Source organism: Adiantum capillus-veneris, chromosome 7 (assembly GCF_014529385.1).
Source record: "Adiantum capillus-veneris isolate H3 chromosome 7, ASM1452938v2, whole genome shotgun sequence".
In the NCBI taxonomy this organism is placed as follows: domain Eukaryota; kingdom Viridiplantae; phylum Streptophyta; class Polypodiopsida; order Polypodiales; family Pteridaceae; genus Adiantum; species Adiantum capillus-veneris.
In genome coordinates, this window is record NC_140937.1 from 27,733,204 (window position 1) to 27,760,544 (window position 27,341).

The 27,341-nt window shown below is 40.4% G+C and overlaps 1 protein-coding gene across 1 annotated transcript in view; it reads left to right on the plus strand.

The window, feature by feature from the left end:
- The first annotated feature begins 4,372 nt into the window (after nucleotides 1-4,372).
- Nucleotides 4,373-27,341, plus strand: part of LOC147453601 (uncharacterized) — a 33,319-nt gene continuing 10,350 nt past the window's right edge. The window contains exon 1 of the mRNA XM_086516939.1: nucleotides 4,373-4,595. Coding sequence (XP_086373065.1) covers nucleotides 4,373-4,595 — 223 coding nt within the window. The remainder of the gene's footprint in view (nucleotides 4,596-27,341) is intronic.

Here is a 27,341-nt window from a genome sequence, read left to right on the forward strand (position 1 = left end):
CCAAGCAACACCCACATCCGAGGTAAGAATTTCCCCTTATGTAAGTAAAACCGCATGACAATAATTGAAATAGCGAGTAGGTATTGTGAAGAGGTAGTGACTTCAACAAGCTCCACGTTAAAGTAGAGAAAATTAGTCATAGCAAAAACAACCTGTATCCCAATAAAGGAAACAAAATTAGAGCAACATTAATTGTATCTCAGTGAAGACTACCAGTTTTTCTGTGTAGCAAAGGAGATCATCACTCAAAACATTACCTTTAGTTCAAGAAGATTATTCTGATAGCCATCACACATTGCCCCTTCTTTGAGTGAATAATGCCAAGTGTTTATGTCATTAGGTATACATTTTAGAAATTGTCAAAAGTAGACAAATTAGCTCAGACATGGTTTTTGAGGCCATAAGGTATACATTTTAGAAAAACGTTAACAGGTTACGACCGCATGATTCATTATCACAATGAATACTTTACTAATCCAATAAATGCAAAGCCTCAACAATTTATCAATTTTTAAGATGATATTGAGAGAGCACCTGAGAGAAAGTAGGTATTTCCACAAAGACAATGGCAACAGAGTGTTCAATCACAAAGCTTGAACTCCGACCATCATTCAACACACCATCAAAGTCATTCACTCAAACAATGTTGCAGGGCATTAATCAAATTTCATTGATAGTAATGTAGAGCATAAGAATTAGTGCAAGGCTAAGTGAGGGCAACAGAGAACCCTCACCTATTGAATAGATGTTTGCAACTATTTGAAAGTAGATACTAGCTGGATACCACCTCCCAAGAAACATTGGTAGAAGATCTAGCAACAATTGCAGGAAATCACCGAGCAGGGCCATCAATAATTGCCCAGATCTTGTGAGTCAACGACCCATGACGGGCACAGACAGACCAGCAATAGCTGAGCACCAAGGGAGGATGTTGAGGGAATGTGAGAGCCCAAGGCCAGTAGCAAAATTGACATGCCTTGCTTGGAAAACACAGAATTAGCAAGTAGAGGACTCAAATCGGCATTGGTGTAGTGCAATAGGAAGCGTTAGAGAGACCAAAGCAGGAGGAGATTAAATTAAGATGTACTCAATCATAAAGCGGGCTATATACCTGATTAGACATACCCAATAAACCGAATGTAGTTAGGGGTTAATAATATAAGAGTTGGAAAAAAAAATGTGCACATAGCTTTAACCAAGGCAGGTTTCCCACTCAAGGTTATTAAGAAATCAGAAAGCACACAGTCATAAGAGTGCATTAAGTGTTAGGAGGTCCAAAAAGCCCACATGCTTAAACGTCAAAGGAACCACATGTCCAAGAATGATCACAACATAAAAAGCTCCTTTCACAAGTATCATGTACCACCAAAAGTTCCATTCATAAGTAAGCATTGAAGCATCACAAGTTCCCACAAATGGTTAGTATCTGCAAAATAGATTCAGATCCTCCCATTGAGACCAAAGCACGGGAAATACTCCAGGTAATAATGACAAAAACCATTAGTTCTATCAAGTTAAAAAATTAAAAACAATAGCTGCCAAAATATAGGTAGAGGCAGCTCCATAAAATACATGGGCTAAGGAGACTTAGTAGTGTTTAGGGTTATCATAAGACTATAGCAAGAAAAACCAATCATAGTGCAGTCTAATGAGAAGTCTTGGTTAGGAAGGTCAATAGGTACATATGAGGAACTCATGTTAGGTAATCACCCACAAGACAATACTACTAAGAACCATGGCAAAGGCAAGCCTTAGGTCACACCAGGTAAAGATTTAGGTATTAGCCCGTAAGTGAATCCTAGTTAAACAAGGGTGAATCAGAAAAGTGTGTGTGTGTGAGTCTAGGATGAAGCAACTCAGGCTAAGTATAATGACCAAGTCTCTGTGTTTATACAATGTGTATGTAAATGAGAGAGAAAGAATACATACAAAGGTGTATTTTGAAGAGTGACATTTGGTCTTTGAAGATACTTTTGTATCCTAGTGTTATATGTGCTTCTTGTTGTGCTTTTACTTGATGAGTCAGTCTTATGCACTAATTCATGAAAAATAGATGGAGCACATTCTTCAAGCTCCACAACAATTCATTAATCTCAATTATTGCTTCACAAACCCAAGAAAATTTGTAGCCACAAAAAGCTCTTATAGAGAAGTCCAAGTCTCGATACATGGGACTAGATGTTAGGCTTCTTAATAACTAGCTTGCTAAGCATAAGGTTGTAGTTTAGGAGATCTTCCAACTGTTCCTCTTTGCCGCCTTGTCCCAAATGAGTCTGTGCATTCTACCAAAGATACTGGTTTGGCATTTGAGGAAACTTTTAAGAGAGTAGGTTATGTACCTACTCTTGCATGCTTTCTTGCTACCTACTTTTAAGAGAGTAGGTTATGTACCAACAGATGCCAAGTCGAGAGACCATACACGTATCTGTAGAGGACAATCAAGTTTAGAATCAATATTCTTGGGGTGAGATTAATTATAAGTTTGACAGCGGATTAGATCTTTCTCAAAGTTTGGCAGCACTTGGCTGGCCAAAAATTGATTGTTCTGGATGGAAACCATGGCCTAACATCATGGATGGCTCAATGGTATGTGTTGGCAAAATCTTGATTCTCCACATTGAGGACTTTTATAACGCTCTGATTTTATTGTCTTGTAGCTTGTAAAAATGAACGAGAAAAGTATGTTTGTGTTAAATGCACCGTGATGAACTTTTCTCTAGAAGAAGAGCATTCAATGCTACTAGCATTAGACTAGATCAATAGGTAAAGTAGATCAATGTCAAAAAAGTGTCGTTTGTTTCTTTATTGTGTTAATTGTGATGAGTTGAATGTCTTGTTTCATGGCAGTCTAACACAAACACATGTGAAAAGAACACTTGCAAGTGAAGTTTTTTTTATTTCAAAAACTCGCACTTGGGAACGAGGGAAGATGGAAGACTTATTTTGATGATAACGCACTTCACAAAGTTCATGAAGAGATGGAGGAGGAGAAGAAAAGTCATCCTTGGATATGGTGGAAATTGCCATTGGGAATACTTATGTAGCTTGTTTACTCGTTAAGTAAAGAAATTAATAATTAGGCTTTTGCTTTATAGATTGTGATGTAGTAGTTATTAACCAAGAGTTCTTTTTTTAGATTGAGTTTAAAGAGGAGCTTAACAAGAAGGTCCTTGAGAATCAACTTGATCCAGACACAGTGAAGATTACGATTTGCAGTACACAAAGTGCATACATGAAGTTGAAAAGAATTTAAAGGCCAAAAAAGGATCCAAGATGATAGTCATTGCAAATCCTAGCTTAGGTGAATATTGGTTCAACAAACTTTTCAATGTAGAGTGGGAAAGTGATCATAATGTGACTATGGATAAGCTTATTGTCTTAGCTCAGACAAAAGTTCCATGTAGTAGGTAATTTTTCATTCTTTCTACACTACGATATCAATCATGCTCTAGTATTTTTCTTTTCATGCAATTTTTTGGTTTATCTTTTGTAGAAAAGCATTTGCAATGGATCACATAATTAGTAATTTTGGCAAAGAATGGGGATTTGAAGGAGGTGAGAAAGGTTGGCAAGTTTATAGTGCATGCTTTTCTTACTGAAACGTTGTTGTAGAGCATATTGATTTGATTAAAAAGTATGGACATGATGTCTGGTCCGAGGATCCTGACTCAATATGTCGCTACTTTGAACTTTTTCCAAAAAGAACATCTGCATTATGCTTTCAAGGAGCTAAAAAAGAACTTAACGCCTGGAATGACAAAGAAGAAAATGTTGTTTTTAGAGCGTACTGCTCGTAGGTTTACCTATAGGTAACTATTTGAAGTTTTCTGTTCATTTTTTTGTATATGTGACTTTTGATTTTATCCATAAGAGACCTCATAGTAAAAATAATTTTGCAGGTGGTTTGAGTATAAGGTATCATGTGATAATTTGGATGGGGATCCAATGGATGTTCAGGAGTGGAGAGATATCGCAGTGCAACACAAATGGTTGTATCTTTGTCAATGGCCAAAGAGAGTACCACATTCTATTTGTGCCACTATTCCTGGTTCTTAGAGTATCCCAAAGGGAAATTTCCAAGTGACGAGAGAGAGATTTACCATGGTAAGAAATTATATCTTGAAGAAACTTTTCAGTCCTTAATGATATTTGGCTTTACGATGTAAGCAATGTGTTTTCAAGTAGAGACCATGAGAAAAGGGTCTCACATGCTAGATAATGAAGATGAGGAGGAGGATGCAACGCAAGGTCCGCAGACAAGTCAAAGCTTCCAACCAAGGGTGGAAAGCGGCACGAAGGGAAGTCAAAGCCATCTCCTAGGGAAAAAGGTGAACAAGCAAAAGGTCATAAGGACAACAAAACTAAATCAACCATGAAGAAGAAATCACAAAGAAAGTTTCATGAGGACGAAGAGGAAGATGACTCATCAAAAAAATATGGCGAGGAGGAAGAAGAGGAAAAATATGACGAGGAAGAAGTTGATCTGCCATCAGCAAAGAGATCTAAGGTTGATGCATATGTGCTCAGTATTGCTACAAAGCACCTAGCATTGCATGTGGACCTAAGAGAGCTTGCAACTCAGTGCATAGCTACATGTGAGTCATATCTTTGCAAAAAATGTCAAACTTCATGAGGAATGTATGCCTTTTAAAGACTTCTCTTTACGTACCTAGTTGCAAGTTGGTGTGGGCATATTTTTCATGTAGCCTTATATCGTTTAAAGATCATGATGTTATTCTCGAGTGGAATATTTGGAGAAGTGATTTGCTATGTTCATCTGTGTTGACAGTTTCAAATAATGGTTTCTTTGTGACCACCTCTGACATCAGTCACTACCACGATATTTTATCATCGGTCATAGTGCAAGGGATTAAGGTGCTACATATACTATTTTTAGAGAGTGCAGTCACTAATAAACGTGTAATTCTTAATGACATAGAGAAGATAACTACTATGATCAAGCTAATGGGAAGTTTTATTTTATTTTAGGGGACAAAGTATTCTCCAAGTTTAGTATGTCTATGGTGAAACTTTCTTTGATTTTGTAGGTGACAACTTTAGTCGTTACATTTTTTGTTTGATGTGGTGAGAGGGCTATTTTTGAGAGAGAAAGGGCGGATGAGGCGGTCATTTATGGTTGCTTCATAAAGAATGTAGACAAAATTGTGGAGCTACATAAGAACACTAAGTTGAGCTTGGTGGAGAAGCTATACAAGGTGCAACAGAAAGACACATGGATTTTTCCATGTAAGCAAGTATGCAAAATATGTTGTTTTCCAGTATTGTGTCTTGCTATGCTTCTCAATTATGTTATTAATACAACCATGTCAATGCAACGGACTAATTACATGTGTACCAAACTGGAGGATATTGTGCTTGATTGCTTTGTTGGAGTGGGAAGCATGGCACGAGCATGTGAAGACTATGGTTGACATTGCATTAGCATTGAGTTCGATAAGGATTTTCATGATTCTAGTCTATCTCTTATTGGAACTCAATTTTCACCCTCGGAGCTGGATGTTGAGCACTTATCCTAGTTTTATATCATGACACTATGTTGCTTATGAACACCATGCCATGTATCCACTTGACAGAGAAACAAAATTTAATTTGAATAACCATTTTTAGAGCTACTTTTAAAGCCATCTTCATGTCATGTTGATCCACGAGTTTTTGGGGTTTTAGTATCGATTGTAATTCTAATATTTTTTCTCCCATGAGAAACAATAGAATAGCCATGCAATGTCAATAGTATTGCTAATAGTCACGTAGAGCTGCAAAGCTCAACACTCCTATCACTATCATGGGAAACTTTGTTAGTAATGTTCTAGCTCAACACTCTTATCACTATCTTGGAAAACTTTGTTAGTATTCTTACAACTCGTTTTCGGTAAAAATTATCGAATTGTGTTCTAGCCAGATCAACGGAGCTCTGTCCATTGCAAATAATTCTAAATCATTGCCTTTACAAGTAGACATTTGTGCAAACTCAAGTATAATCAAGGTGCTTAGTATTTACATGGTTCAAATCCAAAATATAGGTTAGACAAAGGATACATTGTCAATCCTCATACAGTATTGTAATCTCTATGAAACTCCAACAAAAGTTGTTTGTACCATATGCTATTTATGAAGACATACAACCTTCCCTTTGGTTTTCTCATGCTATAATAGAGGAGATTATAGTTCTTAATCATATCAACTTATTTATAAGAAAGACAACCCTGATTGCATGCATCATTCACACCATATGCTAATTATGAGAAGTTGTTTGCCACCAAAATGAAGCTCACTTTGCTTTATCTGAACAAAAATAACAACCACGTATCCATAGTTTTTAGCTAATGTAAACAACAATAACACCCATAGCTCTCCTTGTTGACAAAAGGAGCATATGCCTCTTTCACAACTTACAACTATACTTGACACATACTCATTGTCACATACTCAATTCCTAGCTCAACTTATGAAAGTATTTTAAGTATCTCTAATCTCGAAGCATTGTCAGCCATTAGTTGCTCTAGGCTTAAAAAAATATGTTTTGGTGACAGTCCCTAAGATTGTGAGCACATATGTCAGTTATTAGTACCCTTCGTGTCCTTTCAAATCCACAAAAGCGATACATTTTCTCTTTTGATTCCAAGCATTAGTGCCCACTGATCTGCATGGAAAATCATATTTGGGCCATCAATAGGTGAACCAAAAAAGTTATTAAAGTGGCTTCCCAATAGAGATGTCAAAGTTATTTGTATCGCAGGACGAATTTTCTTCTTTTTATCATGGAAAAAGCCATGTATGTCTAGATATGTGAAGGAGCACGGATTATAAAATACAACATTTTCATGTGTAAGACTTGGATCAGGAACTTTATTGCCATAAAAATGGTAAGTATAAATTTAGCTAAACTAAATTGAAACCTTTCTCCTTGCAAACATAGAGGTACATGACGCTTTCAATACTCCATGATGTTGAATCATACATTATATCATTATTTATTATCAAATTTCCTAGCATACTTCCGCCAAAGATGTGTGGCATTGCAAAAATTTGACAACAAGCATTCTCTATATACATGATTCCATTCGGATCACAAACTCCAATTACTCTTGTCCATCAGACCCTCACAACAACATCAACTTGATAGCCACGTAAATTTGTATAAAATGTAGCGAAGCTTCAAGGACAAATCCCACGTGAGATAATGATTAAAATGTGCAAGTATATTACTCTAGTGCCCTTCCTCTTCATTTGTAATGTTAGATCCGAAGGAATTGTACTGACACTTGACCTACGTTTATATTTGACCCGACAACCCATCAAAGGAGATTGAAGTGTTACTCCCGTGAGATGGTTGACCTACATTTTCATGCCCTTCAAATGACTGACTTACATTCCCAATTATGGGTGCATAAGGGAGCTAATCAAAACCACATATCTCACAAATGTGCACGAGAACATCAATCCTTTGTAGAAAGCTCACCACAGTTCATTTGCACTTTGTGCTTTCTTGAACTACAAGAAAAAGCCATTTGCTTACTGGAAGCATCATCATTAAGCCCTCATTTTCTTTACATATGTTTGGCACATCTTTTTCTAAATGAGAATTTAAGGCAAATATGTACAACTTTGCCTCTTGAGTTGCCTCTACAACAACTTAGAATATGGTAACTAGCACTTACAGCATGCTAAGATGCACATAAAGATTGCTAACTAGCATTACAATATGCTAAGATGCACTTACATTATGCTAACTAGCACCTTGAGTACAAAGGGGACTTAAACTTAGAATATGCTAACTAGCACTTGCAATATGCTAATCAACACCTACTATATGCTAACGTTGCAGAAGCTGATAAAGACCTGTTAATTTGCCCTTTACAGTCACTTAGCAGTAGTTAACAAAAACCTTCTAATCTGCCCATTGCAGCCACTTAGCAGTGCTCACACAACACAACAAAAAACAGAAAACAGATGGGAGAAAGGCTTCCAGTGGTAGCACTGAGTGCTCCTCAAGCTCAATGCAAGACATTCTCCCGCAATGGCGCCAAAAATGTACTCTTTGTCGTACGTGTCGAAGCTGGGAACTCGTCTGTGCACTGTGTACGAGCCTCGAAAGGTGCAAATACACAACTAGAAAAGCCTAGCAAGCTGAAAGGGGCAGGGGTGTGTCACTCACTACTCAATGTTTCCATCGTGAAGGAGTCTGTGCTGCAAAGAACAAGCAGCCACTGTCGATGCCGTGCTCAACTGCCTTGTTGCCGCCGATGCCGTCGTAATGCTCGATCATGCACTCTCTCTCTCTCTCTCTCTCTCAAGCATATACACACACACACACACACACACACCTATGAGCACACGAAGGAGAAGGAGATAGAGATGGAGCAAGAGCACTTCTTAGCTTACACCTCAGAGAACGAGGATTTTTAGGTCAAATGGACCTTTTATAAGAGTTCGGCCCATTCACACATGGGGCCCACAATGGTCGATCGTTGCAAAACTAGTGTAAAATAAGAAAAACATTACAAGGGGAGAAAAACATTACCTTTAAGTTTATGTAGATTGAAGAAGCTTCTCATTCTATGGTGAAAATCAATCTTCTTATCGATGGATCAAGCCAAGCTTACCACCTTGGTTTGAACTCCTTTCAAGAATTGTGAGACCATGTATGAGCCCACTTCTGCTCTTTCCCTTACAAGCAAGCTGTCTGACATATCCTCTTCTAAAGCATCACCAGTCATGCTCCGAATTTTTTAGGTCATGGGGTTTCCATAATCTCATAAATATGAAGCTCATCCCTTATAGGAGTACCTGTGGGAGTAGCATAGAAAGAAGGAGGGTGGTGAAGGCAGAAGAGGGGAGGAGATGCTTGAGGTAGAGGATGTTGTGAAAGCCATTCTGTCAAGGTGGAGGCAATAAAGGGTGTGGAGAGCATGGATACACATGTGGAGTGGCTAGCAGCAAGAGGAGTCATGGCGCTGTAAATTATAGCATCACCGCATCGTCATCGACAAGGAGAAGTAGGCCATGTGAACAAAACATTGGTAGACAACTGATGAGCTTATGCCAAGAATGAAGTCTTGAGGAGGCTTGAGAAGCCTTTTATGTGGCTATTATAAGGGTCCTTGAGCCTGCAAATGACTATTATCACAAGAAGATTTAGAGATTTTCTCATGTAGAAAAACGGAGTGTTTTCTAGTGTTTTTCATACAATGAATAACATCATGAGCTTTTGCTCAAGAGGTACCGCATACCTAGCTAGTACGATTGGGGGTAGGGGACCGCCGGCACCCCCATTGGGCCGGCGGTCCCCTCCCCCCAGCCGTACCTAGCTAGGTATGTGGTGCCTCCCTCACAAAAGCTCATGATGTTGAGGTAAGTCACAATGTGGGAATTATTGTGAGAATTTGTCCAAAACTTCTTGTGTATAGGCTTAGTGAAGGAGTTTTTATTGAGAAAGATATCAAGCTAGGAGTGCACAGCTAAGTGTCACAACCTAATGTTGGTGGCTCTTGCTATATTGCGTTACTTGTGCTTGCATTTATTTGAGGATTGAACTCCAGGAACCTTGCAGGCTCCTTTTTATCTCTGCCATAAGATTCACTAGTTTCCTCATGTTCTCAAAACTACTTGATAGACATCCCTTGTCCCACCATCCACATTTTGTTCCCATCATTGTATAGACTTCTCAATAATTTTGGATTTGATCTTTCCATTTATGATGCCTTAGTAATCAAGTCATCACAAAAAGCACAATCATAAGAGAAGAAGTGGTAAGGCACCCCATCTGCTATTTTCTCTCCTGTTAAAAGGTCTACCACAACATCTTCTTTCACATATAATACCAATAAATCTAAGAAAGAAAGTGATAAAGGCAAAGAAAGCCAATTGGTCATGCCATTTAAGAATTGACCTAAGGTAAATGCTAAGCATGCAAAAGAGAAAGAATAAAATGAAACCACCATATCTGATGATTCTACAAATTTCAACTCTTACAAATGTAGTGCACATATAACAAAATGAGCATTTATTACATATTCCCTACATGAAGCATTCATACATGATGCATGTGAAAAAAACACGTGTTGAATGTAATTTTTTGTGTTTTGACACTGGTCCCACCTGATCCATCACCTTGCATCATGCTATGTTCAATAATATTGAATTTTTTCCCCGCCACAAATACTATCACATGTGCCAAAAAGTATTTTTATCTAGAGAAGGACATTGGTAGACAAGGAAAAACTTTGGTCTAAAGGTGGTCAGTCGAAAGGGATCGAGGTGCACAACAAACTATTAGCCCTGAAGTGGTCTACCTTGAGACTGGGTGACATCATAGGAGAGATGGTGCAAAAGTGTAATAGAGCAACATGGGAACTGGAATGGGGGGGAATTAACCAGGTACTTCTAGAACTCCATCTCACAGTGGTCCCCTTGGTTGTCTAAAGTTATTGGCGTAACTTTGATTCATTATTGAAGAGAAATTTCTAGAAAGATGAATAATAAAGGACTCCATCAGTTGATACATATTTGGGATGTATTGGAAATCCTCTAACTAGTTGGCTCCCTAGATTGGACTCAATGGCACTAAGAAGATTCTTGTCGATATTTTGATGCCGATCTGGGAATCTACTTTTGAGTGGAAAGCTTGGAAATGGGCCACGAGTAGCCAATTCTTTAAATCTGATACCAAGGGTACGGTATTTACCAAGCGTTAATGCATGAGGATGATTGGTTTGCCCCCTTGAACAAACAATGGAAGAAGCAATGGTCGAAAGCTTGATGGGTTGAGGTCATGAAGAACATTTGGAATCCACAGTGGCCTCATTTTATGAAGGTATTTTTGTGGAAGGTACTGTGGGGGCATAAAGATTCAAGCATGTGGTATCGGATCCGATAGATGTTCAGGGTGCAGATTGGCTAGCAAAGATCTCGCCCACATTTTCATGGAATGCCCATCAATTAGAGGCCTAATAGGGAAGGTGTGCAAATAGGTACAAAAATGTGGAAGATAGGGTTTTTTCAAGAATGATATGTGCCTCGATGGGAAACAGCTCCAAAGTCTTGCACTTCTAATCTGTACTCAAATTGTCAGATATTGTTTCTTCAATAATATCTAGAAGGTCAAGGACTTTTCGTGTTTTTGATAGTGTCCTATCTGTGCTAGCTTCTCAAAGATTGTACAAGAAAGTAAGGAGTTAGTATATGTGATAGGTAGAAGGCAAGAATCGGATGATTGGCTTAGGGTAACCCTCGCCATCATCCAGTCAAGCCGTGTGTAAAGGGATTTTGGTAATAGTGCGTATTTATAACTAGCCTTGCATCTGATGTAACTTTCTGCAAATGCTTTAAGTGTAGGGAGCAAGGACATGGTTATCGTTCTTGCACCAAAAGAAATGTACTCAATGACACTCCTAGAGCTTCCGTGGTTGAAGCTCCAAAGAGGATACTCATTGCAAAGGATCACCTCTCTCCTATGCTTGGGGAAAGGTAAGGGAACATGATGCCTTCATCTTCTTTGACCGTGGCTCTACTCACAACTTCATATCAACAGAGTTGGCCACTAAGTTGGGCATTCAAGCTTTCAAGATGGGAGATACTATAACTGCCGATGGAGCTTTCAAGGGATAGCAAGCCCCCGTTACTCACTTGATTGGGAAGTTGAGACTTCATATCCAAGGCTATGTCGACAAAGAATACTTTTTCATCTCTCCTCTCCAATGATGAGGATGCTATCCTAGGGGCACCATGGTTCAACCGCATGGCTGGCAATATGAAGTTCCCTGAAAGGAGAATCTACTTCACCTACAAGAAAAAGAGCATGTACATAGATGCTAATGAGTCAAGGAACACATTCCTGGTAAATACACTTGCTTTTGATAAGTCAATGAAAAGCTCTATTTTTGCATTTATGATATTTGTTAGAGAATCTGTAAATGATTCTTATGTTTTCATGAGTAGCAAAAAGGGAATCAAGAGGAGTAGATTTTTCTAATTTCCTAAATGTATTCCAAGATGTTTTCATTGATGACATCCCTAGTGAGCTACCTCCAAAATGAGGAGATGAAGACCATGGAGTAGAGCTTCTCCTAGGAAGCTCACTGCCTAATAAACCTCCTTATTGAGTTTCACAAGCTCAACAAGAGGAGATCATGAGGCAAGTGCATGACTTGGTGGAAAAGGAATGGTAAGGACTAGCTCCTCTTCAATCTGCTCACCATTACTTTTAGTGCAAAAGAAAGATGGCACATTTCACATGTGTGTCGACTATAGAGCACTAAATATGATCACTAATAAAAACGAAAAAGATTTTCCGTGCTGCGGGTAGAAGATCTATTTGATAAGTTACAAGTTTTAACTTGACAAATGCTACAGCCGCATTCAAACTCATGATGGACAAAAATCTTCAGGCCACTCAAATTCTCTTGAGGAGTACAAGTGACACCTCCAACTAATCTTTCAAGTTATGAGAGAGAATAAGATTTTCATTAATCAAAAGAAAAGTGACTTTTTCCTCCAAGATATTCAATATTTAGGTCACATTATCTCTCAAGATGGTATATGTATGAATCCATCAAAGTCGGAGGTAATAAAAGCATGTCCTAATCCAAGGAATCTACATGAGCTAAGAAGCTTTATTGGTATGTGTGCATACCAATAGATGCTTCATAGCAAGATTCTCTCAAATAGCAGGACCATTGCATGACTTAATAAGGAAGAATGTTAAGTACTCACGGATTGTTAAAGAACAAAATGCTTTTGACAAGCTCAAAGAGAAGCTTATCTCCCAACCAGTCCTTATTCTTTCGGATATCTCAAAGCCATTTGAGGTCCAATGTGATACTTGTGGTGATTGTGTTGGAGCAGTTTTGCTTCAAGAAGGGCATGCCATATCATATGAGAGCCGAAGGCTCAATGCCGATGAACGGGTCTTGGGCATATACGAAAAAGAGCTTCTAGCTATTCTACATGCCCTAGACACATGGAAGCACTATCTCTTGGGGGCTCCATTCATCCTACCAATGGATCACAAAGCCTCAAGAAATTCATGACGCAAATCAAGCTCTCCGACAAACAAATGAGGTGGGAAATATTTCTTTCGCAATTTCATTTCAATATTGCTCACATTGCTGGCAAGCACAATCAAGTGGTCGATGCACTTTCACAGCGGCCAATGGTAAATGTGGTGTCTATAGCAACTCACAATGATCTATCTTTTATGATAGATGAGTACGCTACTGACCAAGACTTTAAGTAGGTAATTGTAGCATTTGCATTAGGGAAGAAAACAAGAACCATTCACCTTGAAGGATGGTTATCCTCCAAACAACAATAGGTTATGTGTTACTCACCAATACAATAAGAAAGTCATGTATGAATCCCATGCTTCTCCTTATGCGGGGCAAAGAGGGATTCCATAATCTATTCTTCAAGAAGTAAAAGTTTATTTCTGTTGGTCTACCATGAAAAGTAAACATACAAGAGTATATTCCAAAATACGTGGTATACCAAAAATTGAAATTTGATCGAAGGAAGCAACTTGGATTGTTTCAATCGATAGGCTTAGCATGAAAACACATTCTATGCCTGTCAAAAAGACTATTAAGGCACATCAAACGGAAACCCTCTTTAGATCTCAAATTTTCAAGTATCATGGCTTGCCAACATCCATAGTGTCGGACAAAGATCCTAAAATGACCAGTAATTTCTAGAAGGGTCTCTTTGAGAATCTAGGAAGTAGATTAAATTTCTCTGTTGGCCTATCATCCACAAACGGATGGAAAAAGTGAAATAACTAATCTAACAAATCTTGAATATACTAAAAGCCTATGTCATGGAAGTAGATCAATTCTCAATGAGAGAAGTACCTACCTCTTATAGAGTATGCGTACAATGACATTGTACATACTTCTATGGGGAAAACACCTTTTGGGGTTAAAGAGGGAAGCTCCAAAAGTCCCTTACTACTTAAAGTACATGGGAAGATCTTTGCTGCTAATGAATATAGCCGAGACTCACAAGAATCTTTTCCAAAGATTAAAGAGGTTATATTTATTTCAAAGCAAAGGTAAAAAAGGCTACTGCTAACAAGCACAAAAGAGCCTTAGACGTTAAGAAAAATGATTGGGTCTTGCTAAAGTTCTCAAGGCTCATCTAAGGCATACTAAGGGCAAGAATCCTATGAGCCACCAAGAGTATTATGCTAAACTAGCAAAAAGATACTATGGTCTTTTCTTTTAAAATTCTTAATCCAATGAATGATATGGCTTATCAATTAAAGTTTCCCAACCATTGGCTCATTCACAATACTAACCATGTGAACCTACTCAAGCCTTACAAAAGAGAGCCACCAAAAGAACCAATAATGGAGGGCCCGCCAGAGATCGAAGATCAACAAGAGGTATTGTAGTTTGAATCAATTATTTGACACAAAGACAATGTACTAAGAAACGATAACATTATCCAATTATATGTTGTTATGTTTAATAATTATCCTTTTAAAGATGCTAGATGGATCCAAGGAACCTAGCTTAAGGATAATATGAATCTTGTCAATGCTTATAATGCTAAACTAGAGTAAGCAAATGAAAATGCATTTTAAAGAAACAATGTTTTTGTCTTATAAGACTCGTTCTCTTTCTTTTATTGTGCACAAAATTTAAGAAGTATGCATTCTTAGGATCATTTGTGGTGACGACGTCTCCCAAACACCAAGTAGAACCTGTCACTCTACTTTAGAAGTATGATATGGACTAAAGAGCAGACATGTTTGCGGCAGCTAAGTCTTCAGAGCACCAAATGGATTAGTTATCCATTCTGGAATCATGTCGTAGGATAAAAAGGGATCCTCTACCCGATAAGAAACATGGACTAATGAGTAGGCTTTATCTTCTCTGCCTCATAGTCGAGGACGACTATGATTTCAAGAGAGAGATAATGTCATATAATCTAACTTACCAAATGATTTTCTCATATTAAACCGATCACTTAATTTTAATATAGGAAGATAAAAGGGAAACACAAGTTAAGATATAGATATGTGCTTCTAGACCTATCTCAATAGGGGACCAAAAGGAGAAATGGTTGCATCTTAATAATGAGACGGTCTACCAAAGAGCAATATGCAATAAGTGCTTCTACATTTACCTCAGCAAGGGACCAAGAGAAGAGATGGTTACATCTCAATAGGGGTCCAAAAGGAGGTAGTCTATCAAAGAGCAATGTGCATTTAATGGAGCTTAAAAAAACCTTAGGGTTAGCTTTATTAAAGAACTCCAAAAGTTAATGTTATAAAGTCCTTTGACCTTAGGCAAGCTAGGGCTGAGACCTTGAGGTGGTAATCCTACCCAAGTATGAGGTGCTTGTTGGCTTGCTAACTAAAGTGCTTAAAATGTTTGTGGGAACCTTGCCCAAAGCTTGATGTGATTTTTATGCTTAAAATGACTATAGTTCTTGAAGTGTTCAATTCAAAGATAAACTCTCAAGAGGCATCAACTTTCCATGCTTGATTGACAAAGTGCTTGAAGTATTCAATTCAAACCAAATGATTTAAGAAGCATAAAAGACACATGTTTGAAGTATTCAACTCAAACCAAATGACTTAAGAATCATAAAAGACACATGTTTAAAAAATTCTCCACATGTGGCCCTCGTGATGTGCTTGAATCTTATTGGATAGGCTTTAAAGAGGTTTAATGAGAATTTAGATGTATAAAAATAAATAATTAATTTCTTTCTCTCAAAGAGTAAAAAGAGGACACATGTCCCAAATGATATAATTAAATATTACTAGAGAGAGAGAGAGAGAGAGAGAGAGAGAGGCAAGGAGGGATTCATTTTTGGTGCATACTCACACACTCTCTCATTGTGTTGAGTAAGAACTCCATCTCCTTCTCCAAGCTTGAGAAGTTGAGAGAAGTATGTGTTGCTTCCCTTCCAGAGTTGGGTCAAAGTGATCAATTCAATTATGATTCCTTATATTGCCTTTACCAGTCTGGTCCTCAAATTGCCAAATGTAACTAGAAGGAGTTCTTAAAACTAGCTAAGAGATTCTTATGGAGGAAAAAAATTAAAACCTTAGCACCATGGCAATGGGCAAAGTGGGAAGGTATTGCTCGACCATTGGACCAAGGTGGCCTAGGAATTCTCAACCCTCTTGTTCATGTGGGGACCTTGTGTGCCAAGTTTGTCGTCTCACTCGCTAATCAAGACAAGTCTTGGGCTATCATGACCAAGGATATGATGGACAAGGCAAAATTTTACTCCGAAGGTGGTGAATGGAAAGGGATCGAGGTACACGACAAACTTTTAGCCTCGAGGTGGGCTAGCCTAAGACTAAGTGGCATCACAGGAGAGCTGGTGAGAAAGTGCAATAGAGCAACATGGGCATTGAAATGGGGAGAATTATTCAAATTATACTTCTAGAACTCCATCTCGCATTGGTCCCCATGTCTATCTAAAGATGCTGGGATTATCTTGAACCCTTGCTGGAGAGAAATTGCAAGAAGGATCAACAATAAAGGTCTCCAATAGCCGGGTCACTTCTGGGATAGAAATAACAAGAGTTGAAAATCTTCTGACCAAGTGGCTACCCAGTTTCAACTCACTGGCACATGAAAGCTGCTTATCAACACGGTCGTAGAAGGCTTGGATAATATTTTGATGCCTATATGTGAAGCTTCTTTTGAGTGGAAAGCTTGGAAATGGCCCATGAGTAACCAATTTTCTAAGCCCCATACCAAGGGCATCTACCAAGTTTTAATTCATGAGGCTGATTGGTTTGCCCCTCTTAACAAGCAGTGGAAGAAGCAATGGTCGGAGGCTAGATGGGTGGAGGTCACGAAGAACATTTGGAATCCACAGTTGCCTCAAATTATGAAGATGCTTCAAAGTGGAAGGTGCCTCAAATTATGAAGATGCTTCAAAGTGGAAGGTGCCTCAAATTATGAAGATGCCTCAAAGTGGAAGGTGCTTTGGGGGCCTTGCCGATAGGCGCCAAGATTCAAGCATGTGGTATCGGGCCCGATAGATGTTCCGAGTGCAGATCGGCTCACAAAGACCTCAACTAGCTTTTCATGGAATGCCTGGCAATTAGGGGCCTTGCGGGAAAAATGTGCAAATGGATTCAAAGAATGTGGAGATTGGATTTTTCAAGAAGGATTTATGCCTGGTGGCAAACAGTTTCAAAGTTTTGCACTTCTAATCTGTACTCAAATTTTCAGATACTGTTTCTTCAGTAATATTTGGAAGACCAGGAATTGTCGAGTTTTTGATAGTGACCTTTTCGTGACCAGCTTCTCAGAGATAGTACAAGAAAGCAAGGAGATTATATATGTGGTAAGTAAAAGACATAACTCGTGATTGGCGTAGGGCGTCCCTTGCCATCTGTTAAAGCCCTGCTTCATATAGGATTTGAATGTTTAGTATAGAATGCGACTAGGTAATTGTAACTAAGCTCGGATCTGACCCTCAAGGCTCGGCATGAGCTTGAAGCTGGTGTGTATATTTCTTGGTGACATTTGTTTTTTTAAAAAAAACTCCCATATTGTGAGTGAAATTATATTAAAGAAACAAAAAATTCATAGATCAAACCATACTCATATCGAGCCATGGCCTCCAACCATACCGGATCATCCCAAGAATACCACCATCCAAAAAATAGCTAGAACAGGGGAGGCCAGCCCTGAGTATACAATAACAATCAAACCAAACATATCAGCTGACTTGGGCGGGGCCCAAGTCCCCATCACCAGAAAAGATCACGCACATTGCCACCATGTAGTCACCCCTGCCACCGGTCAACAACATGCCCTTTGAGAAAGTCAGAATATTGCCGAAATCAACACCGAAAGGACATGAACCAAAATGAAGCAAGTGGAAGAAGAAGGGGCCTTCTGGAAGAGCCAAGCACCACCAACCAAGGAGCAAGAGAAAGGAGTAAGATTACTAGGCCTTGAAAGGGGGGGCAAGACCCATCAATGAACCACCACATCTCAAGCCACACTGGAGAAGGTCCCACCAATCGAAGGTTGTTGCCACTAGTCGATCCCTTGCCTCCACCCCATAGCCGAACCATAGGCAGGGCGAGCAAAGTTGACCTCAATGAGAGAAGGGTGGCCGCCACACCTTGAAGACGTCGATGAAGGGGGACATAGAGTGGAAAGGTTCCCCCACTGGGGTGCACCTCCACTCACCTACCGCACCAAGACCACGCTTTTGCACGCCACATTTGCCATGCCCATATCTTCCTAGAAGCCTATGACTAAACACTCCCCTACAATGGCCGCCTGAAGCTCTTCCAAGCTCATGCGTGCTGCACAAGGCTGATGACAAAGAAGCGGGGTTAGGGTTCCACCATAGCACTCACAATTCAATCACTCACAATTGTGAGTTTTATAAAAAAAAGAAGAAAAAAAAGATCACACAAGAAAAACTCTTTTGGCTTAAATATATTGCCAACTCTAAGATTAAAGTGCAAGGGTGTAGCTTGCTTCCTTGTTCTATCTTTTGAGTCTTGCTTTTTATTTACAAATATACAAGGTGAAAATTTACTCTGGCCTACATAAGGCCATGACAACAATTTAATAAAAAACGGTTTCTTTATGAGAGAAAACAAGAAAGTGACTAATTTTTAAAACATTTGTTATCACAAAAAATATTACATTTCTTGAAAAAAAAGTGTAATAATAAACTATTTAACAACAATATATTCCAAAAACATAAAAAATAATGTTTAAAAAACCACTTGGAAACATTGCAACAAATTGAGAAAAAAAAGTGGAAGAGGACGAGAAAGATTGTGTGTGATCCCATAGTCAATGGCCCTTTCACTACAACACTCTACGCGTTTTTCGACGCGCAACATTTCGACGCGGCGTACCTTTCCACGTGCATTTCGACGGGTATAGCGGGCGTCGATATACGCGTCAATATGTACGTGACAATACACATGGCAATGTATGTCGAAAAGCATGTATTTTCACGCGTATATCGATGCAAAAAAAATTGGGGAAAAATCCCACCCGCGCGTAGGCGATCATTTTCGTCTGCGAGTGCGCGCACAGATCTAGCCCCTTCTTGGAAACCTACAGTGCAGGTATTGTTCCCCCCCCCCCCCCCCCCCCCCCCCCCCCCCCCCCCCCCATCTCCCTCTCTCTCTCTCTCTCTCCTACACATACACACACAACAATGTAGCTTGAGAGAGAGAGGGAGAGAGAAATGTGTGTGTGTGTAGGAAATTAAAGAGAGAGAGAGAGAGAGAGAGAGAGAGAGAGAGAGAGAAATGTGTGTGTGTGTGTGTGTAGGAAATTGAAGAGAGAGAGAGAGAGAAAGAGACAGAGAGAGAGAAATGTGTGTCTGCGTGTGTAAGAAATTAAAAAGAGAGAGAGAGATGTGTGTGTGTGTGTGTGTGTAGGAAATGAGAGAGAGAGAGAGAGAGAGAGAGAGAGAGAGAGAGAGAGAGAGAGAGAGAGAGATAGAGAATGAGAGAGAGAAATAGAGAGAGATAGAGAGAGAGAGAGAGAGAGAGAGAGAGAGAGAGAGGAAAGTAGAGAAATAGAGAGAGAAAGAGAGGGAAGGAGAGAGAGAGATAGATAGATAGTTCTATTATCGTCCTGGGAGGTCAAATATGACCTATGGGACCAAATGAACATGTCACGTGGTGTGAGTGGAGTTCATAAGTGACTCTCGATGCTCAAAAATGGCTGAAATGAGCGTCGCAATAGAGAGTCCACATCGTGGTTGGGAGAGGAAGGTATGTAGGGAGAGCTCATGGCTGAATATATGGGGAAAAGAGGACCTAATGTGGTCAAAAGCTGAGCACTCAAGTAGTGTGTGGTACTCACTCTCTCGCACTTGACGAGGGCATAAGGTGCAAAGTCGATGACACTCCTCGCCAGTGCCCCAACGTCCTGTCTCGCAGCGTAGAGAATGGGAGCTAAGACGAATGGAGGCAATGGTGCGGATCGCACTCAACGGGATGGGCTCAAGGATGTAGGAATGGGTTCGGTTACCTCGTTCCGAGAAGAAGAGAGATTTGTAGTTTGGGGCAACGTGTGTGGTGTAATGGCTGAAGCGAGAACCTCCAGATTTCTCCCAAGCCATGATACATTGGCGTTGTAAGAAGGCCTCATTAACTTGGGAGTCGATCGACGCATCCTTGACCAAGTGACATGCATCCCATCTTCCAAACCATTTCTTGATATCAAGCATCCACCCCGAACTTAGTATTTTGCTCTTGCATGTCTTTTGAACCTTTTGACTTGCTTCATATGCGATTCTAGGAAGTCGATGCAAAGGGCTACGTTGTGTCTTACGCATGTACTCCACAACCCTTTCCATGCCCAAGACCTCAATGGGAAGCGATCCGGACTCAAGAAGTAAGAGCATGTAGGGTGTTTGTGTCTTGACTTGGAGAAAGTTGGTGAGAAAACGCTTTTGGACATTCTCAAACTCTTTCCAAGTAGACTTCCCGATGCTTCCACCCCACACCTCCACTCCATAAAGAAGCACCGGTGTCACCAATGTGTCAAAGAGGTACTTTTTGAGAGCCCAAGACTTGATCTCTCCTGCATTGCACATGTTCTCAAATGCATAATAAGCCCTCTTTCCGGCTTCCAAGCGACGCATTGCACAATCCTTCCATTTATGATTGGATGGAACCTCAAGGCCAAGGTACTTGAAGTGATCTACCACTTCAAGTTTCTCATTGTTGTATACAATGCATGGATTTTCGTCATTGAGGGTCTTTACAAGCATAACCTTGGTTTTGGATCCATTCACGATCAGCCCGCTATGTAGGCAAAAGCGTTCCAAGACACTCATAAGCTTTTGTGCATCTTCTAAGGTATGTGCCAAGAGCACTACATCATCGGCATAAAGCAAAAGCATGATCACCGCATTTCCAATCTTAACCTCTTCTATGCCTTCTTGCTGCATACAATCAAGAACCATGTATTCCAAGTCATCAATGAGTAGCCCAAAGAGGGTTGGGGAAAGTGGGCATCCTTGTTTGACACCAATAGTGCTTGCAAAAAATTTTGAAATTCCATCTCCCATACGTAATCGACATATCACTTTTTGGTAGATGCGAAAGACTGCATGCATAAATTCTCTCGGCACTTGAAGGCTTTGCATACGTCTCCAAAGATTTCCTCGCGGTACCATGTCAAAAGCTTTCTTGAAATCCACAAAGCAACAATACAACTTTTTTCCTTTCAATCGAGACGCTTCCATAAGAACTCGAAGAGTGACAAGGTGATCAATAGTACTATGATGCTTTCGAAAACCTGCTTGGCCAAGCGCACGTTTGCCATTCTTTTCAGCCCATTCACTTATCTTCATCTCCATGATACATCCAAATAACTTTGCCATCAAAGAACCAACCATTATAGTGCGATAGTTGTTCACATTGTTTACATCTCCTCCTTTGTGCAAAGGTTTGATCCAATTTGCACTCCAATCATGAGGCATGCCATACTGAAGTGCAAGGTTAAACATATCGCATATCCAATATCGTGTTTTCTTGCTTGTCCATTTAATCATTTCAGCCTTGACACCTTGAAGGTCACCTGCCTTGCGAGTAGCAAGTTTCTCAAGCGCGCGGCATACATCTTCAATGGTAAAGAAGGGAGACATAAATGGAAGGGAGCTACAACCCTCCATATTATCAACATTGGGTTGCTCATAGAGGTTCTTACAATGCATATACATATCCTCAAGAGTCAAGTCACCAAAGCTTTCAACGCGCTTGCCTTTTAGATTTTGCCAAAACTTGCCACATGCATGTGCTTTCTCTTGTGCTAAAAGAAGTTGTTTTTCGACTTCCCACCTTCTCCTCTTCTTTTGAACAAGTGCTTTGTATGTGTGTGAACATTCCAAGTAAACTTCCTTGTCTTTGATTGCATCCAATCTTAGCAAGTGTTTTCGGGCTTGACTACATTCCATGTCAAACCATTTCTTCTTGGTGCTACCCTTCTTAGACCTTTTGCAAGACATGTGTTTCGCCGAAAAGCATTCCTTTGCACAAGAGAAAATTACTTCTTTCAAAACTTTCCACTTGCATTCTAATGTTGGGCTCCCTTGATGCTCTATCATGCTTAACATTTGGTCCACCATATCAGCATATATAAGTGCTCGTTTGAAGTCTAGACGTAGGTACAAATGATTCACATCATGATTGGAGGCTACATGCTCGGGCGGTTTACCACACTTGAGGTCAATACATAACATCCTATGATCCGATTCCGGATTCCATTCACCAAGTGTAAAGCTTTGTATGCATTCTAGAGTGGCTTCTGAGAACAACATATAGTCAATCACGCTAGCACCATTGTGCTTTCTACATGTAAAGTCATTGGTGCCTTGCCATAGAGATACACCATTTGCAATGAGCATTCCGGTACTATTGCACATATGTAGAAGTGACTTTCCATAGTGATCCACTTCTTTTGCATCATTAGAACTTCGATTATACATGTATGAGTCATCCACTCTTCTTGATACATGCGGCATGTCGACTTGTTGTGTGTCGTGTTGTAACATATTTGTGCGAGCATTCATGTCTCCAAAAACAATGACTTCACCTTGATCCTTGTAATAAGCAATGTCTTCCTCTAGTTCAACAAAGGGCTGATCTCTATCCATATTCAAGCGAGCATAAAAGTTGGAGTCATAGTGAGGAATGTAGCAGCCGGCCACAAACATGACTTGACCATTTGGTGGGCTGATTTTCAGCCATAAGTAGCGTTTATACTTATCTTCTTTGACAATGGAAACATCTTTCAAACCCTTTTTGGTCATACATGCTATGCCTCCTTGGCCTCTTCGTTGCTTTGCATTTTTGGCCCACATCAAAGAATGTACATCGTATTTGTCAAATCCAAGAATTCGTTGCGCATCATGCTCCCATGTTTCGACAAGAAGTATCACATCGGAGTCATTGGTAAGCTCATCAATGCCAATTCCCGCATTCCATGGATACCCGTTACAATTCCAAAAGCTTATTCGCAAGCGTGAGTTGGTCTCATAGATCATGTGTCCCTATTTGTTGGGTGGACTTGCATCCTCCTCAAGTGCCTTTTCTTCTTGAGATGATACCTTAACCTTCTTGCTTCTTTCCTCGTATGCTTTGCGACGTACATTTTGTTGCATAAGAGTGCGATCCTCATATACATTACAACCCGTTCCTTTGAGGTAGGTCCAACCATTGTCAAGGATGATCTTTCTCTTTACCTCATCAGCCATGGTACATACAATAGGTCTTTCTCCCGAGCGAGGGACTCCTTGTTTTCCAACTCGATGTGCACCATAAGCCATGATTCCTAACATGCCAAAGTGTGTAGCAAAAAACTCTTCAATAGCAACCGCAAGAGATTGGGGTGTTTCCATGCTTTCCTCCTTGATTCCACGAATGACGATGTTCTTTGAGCGTTTTTGTCGTTCTTGCAATTCTTGCGTGTCCACATTCTCTACATTCTTTGCTTGGACAACGGCTTGCGTGATAGGAGATGTAGAAACCACATTATCCTTACATATATCAGCCCATGATTTGGATGCATTTCTCATCTCACATACATCATGTCGTATTGTATCTATCGTTTCCTCTTTCAATACATGATCACTCTCAACTTTGCTCAAGCGCTCTTTCACTACATTCATGTCCACAAGAGAGCGTTTACATTCTTGAACTTCATTCTCAAGATGCATCAAGCGCGTTGTTTGCATTTCAAGAACCTTCTTGAGGTGCTCATTCTCCACAACGAGAACTCTTAAAGTACCATTTTCCATTGCAAGTGCGCGCAACTCTTCACCTTGCTTGTTGACGGTTTCTTGTAACGAGATCAAGTAAGCCATGATCATTGCTTCCGTTGTTGTAGACGATGTGGTTGGATTAGCATCCAAATTCCTTGGAGATTTTGCATCATTCTCCATGGCGAGTGTGGCTTTTCCACCCTTGCGAGTTTTGTCTGACATTGCCTTCAAGTCGGCAACAAAAACGCAAAGTTTTGACAGTTTTTTCAGTTCTGAGATGCTGTTACAGCAAAGCCTTCCATTAGAGAGAGAGAGAGAGAGAGAGAGAGAGAGATAGGGAAGTAGAGAGAGACAGAAATAGAGAGAGAGAGAGAGAGAGAGAGAGAGAGAGAGAAAGAGAAAGAGATAGGAAAATAGAGAGAGAGTTAGAGAGAGAGAATGAGAGATAGCGACAGAGAGAGAGAGAGAGAGAGAGAGAGAGAGAGAGAGAGAGAGAGAGAGAGAGAGAGGTAAAGATAGAGATATAGCCAGAGATAGATAGAGAGAGAGAGGTAAAGATAGAGAGATAGCCAGAGATAGATAGATAGAGAGAGAGAGAGAGAGAGAGAGAGAGAGAGAGAGAGAGAGAGAGAGAGGGAACTAACTAGAGATAGCTACGGAGATGGATAGAGAGAGAGAGAGAGCCAGAGAGAGAGAGAGAGAGAGAGAGAGAGAGAGAGAGAGAGAGAGAGAGAGAGAGAGAGAGAGAGAGAGAGAGAGCTAACTAGAGATAGCTACGGAGATGGATAGAGAGAGATCTAGAGAGAGAGAGAGAGAGAGAGAGAGAGAGAGAGAGAGAGAGAGAGAGAGAGATAGTAGTAGATAGAGAAAGTAGTGGTAAAAGAGTTAGCTTGGATGCTGACCAATTGTGTGAAAAGGACAGAAACTATCTCTCTATCTCTCTCTCTCCCTCTAGAAGAAACTATGGAACTAAAAGAGGCAAAGGGGTTTGCCTACTACATGCATTGTCATGTACACCTAGGTGTGCACGTATGTGTCACCCATATAGGATTTGACCAATAAAGATGAGATTTTGACTCGGTGGTCCTGATCTCCATACACCTCTGGACCGAGGAGTGCGGAGATCGGGCAAGGCAGAGAATGCGAGGTAGCTTACATTGTGAGGAGTATATATATTGAGACAACCTTCATAATCATTGTAGATGGCAACGTCATCAACTAACATGGAGGAAAAGATTGCATGCTCGTGCACCTCTGCAAGTATCAAATCCTGCGCAAGCGTAGGATATGTAATGAGCATGTGTACAAGTACGGAGAGTTTGCTAGAGAAACCGTACAGAATCTATGATACGACTCCTATGGAACGGGCATTGATTTTCGCGACATAACACCTACATCTGAGAGAGAGAGAGAGAGAGAGAGAGAGAGAGAGAGAGAGAGAGAGAGAGAGAGAGAGAGAGAGAGAGAGAGAGAGAGATAGTTCTATTATCGTCCTGGGAGGTCAAATATGACCTATGGGACCAAATGAACATGTCACGTGGTGTGAGTGGAGTTCATAAGTGACTCTCGATGCTCAAAAATGGCTGAAATGAGCATCGCAATAGAGAGTCCACATCGTGGTTGGGAGAGGAAGGTATGTAGGGAGAGATCATGGCTGAATATATGGGGAAAAGAGGACCTAATGTGGTCAAAAGCTGAGCACTCAAGTAGTGTGTGGTACTCACTCTCTCGCACTTGACAAGGGCATAAGGTGCAAAGTCGATGACACTCCTCGCCAGTGCCCCAACGTCCTGTCTCGCAGCGTAGAGAATGGGAGCTAAGACGAATGGAGGCAATGGTGCGGATCGCACTCAACGGGATGGGCTCAAGGATGTAGGAATGGGTTCGGTTACCTCGTTCCGAGAAGAAGAGAGATTTGTAGTTTGGGGCAACGTGTGTGGTGTAATGGCTGAAGCGAGAACCTCCGGATTTCTCCCAAGCCGTGATACATTGGCGTTGTAAGAAGGCCTCATTAACTTGGGAGTCGATCGACGCATCCTTGACCAAGTGGCATGCATCCCATCTTCCAAACCATTTCTTGATATCAAGCATCCACCCCGAACTTAGTATTTTGCTCTTGCATGTCTTTTGAACCATTTGACTTGCTTCATATGCGATTCTAGGAAGTCAATGCAAAGGGCTACGTTGTGTCTTACGCATGTACTCCACAACCCTTTGCATGCCCAAGAACTCAATGGGAAGCAATCCAGACTCAAGAAGTAAGAGCATGTAGGGTGTTTGTGTCTTGACTTGGAGAAAGTTGGTGAGAAAATGCTTTTGGACATTCTCAAACTCTTTCCAAGTAGACTTCCCGATGCTTCCACCCCACACCTCCACTCCATAAAGAAGCACCGGTGTCACCAATGTGTCAAAGAGGTACTTTTTGAGAGCCCAACACTTGATCTCTCCTGCATTGCACATGTTCTCAAATGCATAATAGGCCCTCTTTCCGGCTTCCAAGCGACGCATTGCACAATCCTTCCATTTATGATTGGATGGAACCTCAAGGCCAAGGTACTTGAAGTGATCTACCACTTCAAGTTTCTCATTGTTATATACAATGCATGGATTTTCATCATTGAGGGTCTTTACAAGCATAACCTTGGTTTTGGATCCATTCACGATCAGCCCGCTATGTAGGCAAAAGCGTTCCAAGACACTCATAAGCTTTTTTGCATCTTCTAAGGTATGTGCCAAGAGCACTACATCATCGGCATAAAGCAAAAGCATGATCACCGCATTTCCAATCTTAACCTCTTCATGCCTTCTTGCTGCATAAAGTCAAGAACCATGCATTCCAATTCATCAATGAGTAGCCCAAAGAGGGTTGGGGAAAGTGGGCATCCTTGTTTGACACCAATAGTGCTTGCAAAAAATTCTGAAATTCCATCTCCCATACGTAATCGACATATCACTTTTTGGTAGATACGAAAGACTGCATGCATAACTTCTCTCGGCACTTGAAGGCTTTGCATACGTCTCCAAAGATTTCCTCGCGGTACCATGTCAAAAGCTTTCTTGAAATCCACAAAGCAACAATATAACTTTTTTCCTTTCAATCGAGACGCTTCCATAAGAACTCGAAGAGTGACAAGGTGATCAATAGTGCTATGATGCTTTCGAAAACCTGCTTGGCCAAGTGCACGTTTGCCATTCTTTTCAGCCCATTCACTTATCTTCATCTCCATGATACATCCAAATAACTTTTCCATTAAAGAACCAACCATTATAGTGCGATAGTTGTTCACATTGTTTACATCTCCTCCTTTCTGCAAAGGTTTGATCCAATTTGCACTCCAATCATGAGGCATGCCATACTGAAGTGCAAGGTCAAACATATCGCATATCCAATATCGTGTTTTCTTGCTTGTCCATTTAATCATTTCAGCCTTGACACCTTGAAGGTCACCTGCCTTACGAGTAGCAAGTTTCTCAAGCGCTCGGCATACATCTTCAATGGTAAAGAAGGGAGACATAAACGGAAGGGAGCTACAACACTCCATCTTATCAACATTGGATTGCTCATAGAGATTCTCACAATGCATATACATATC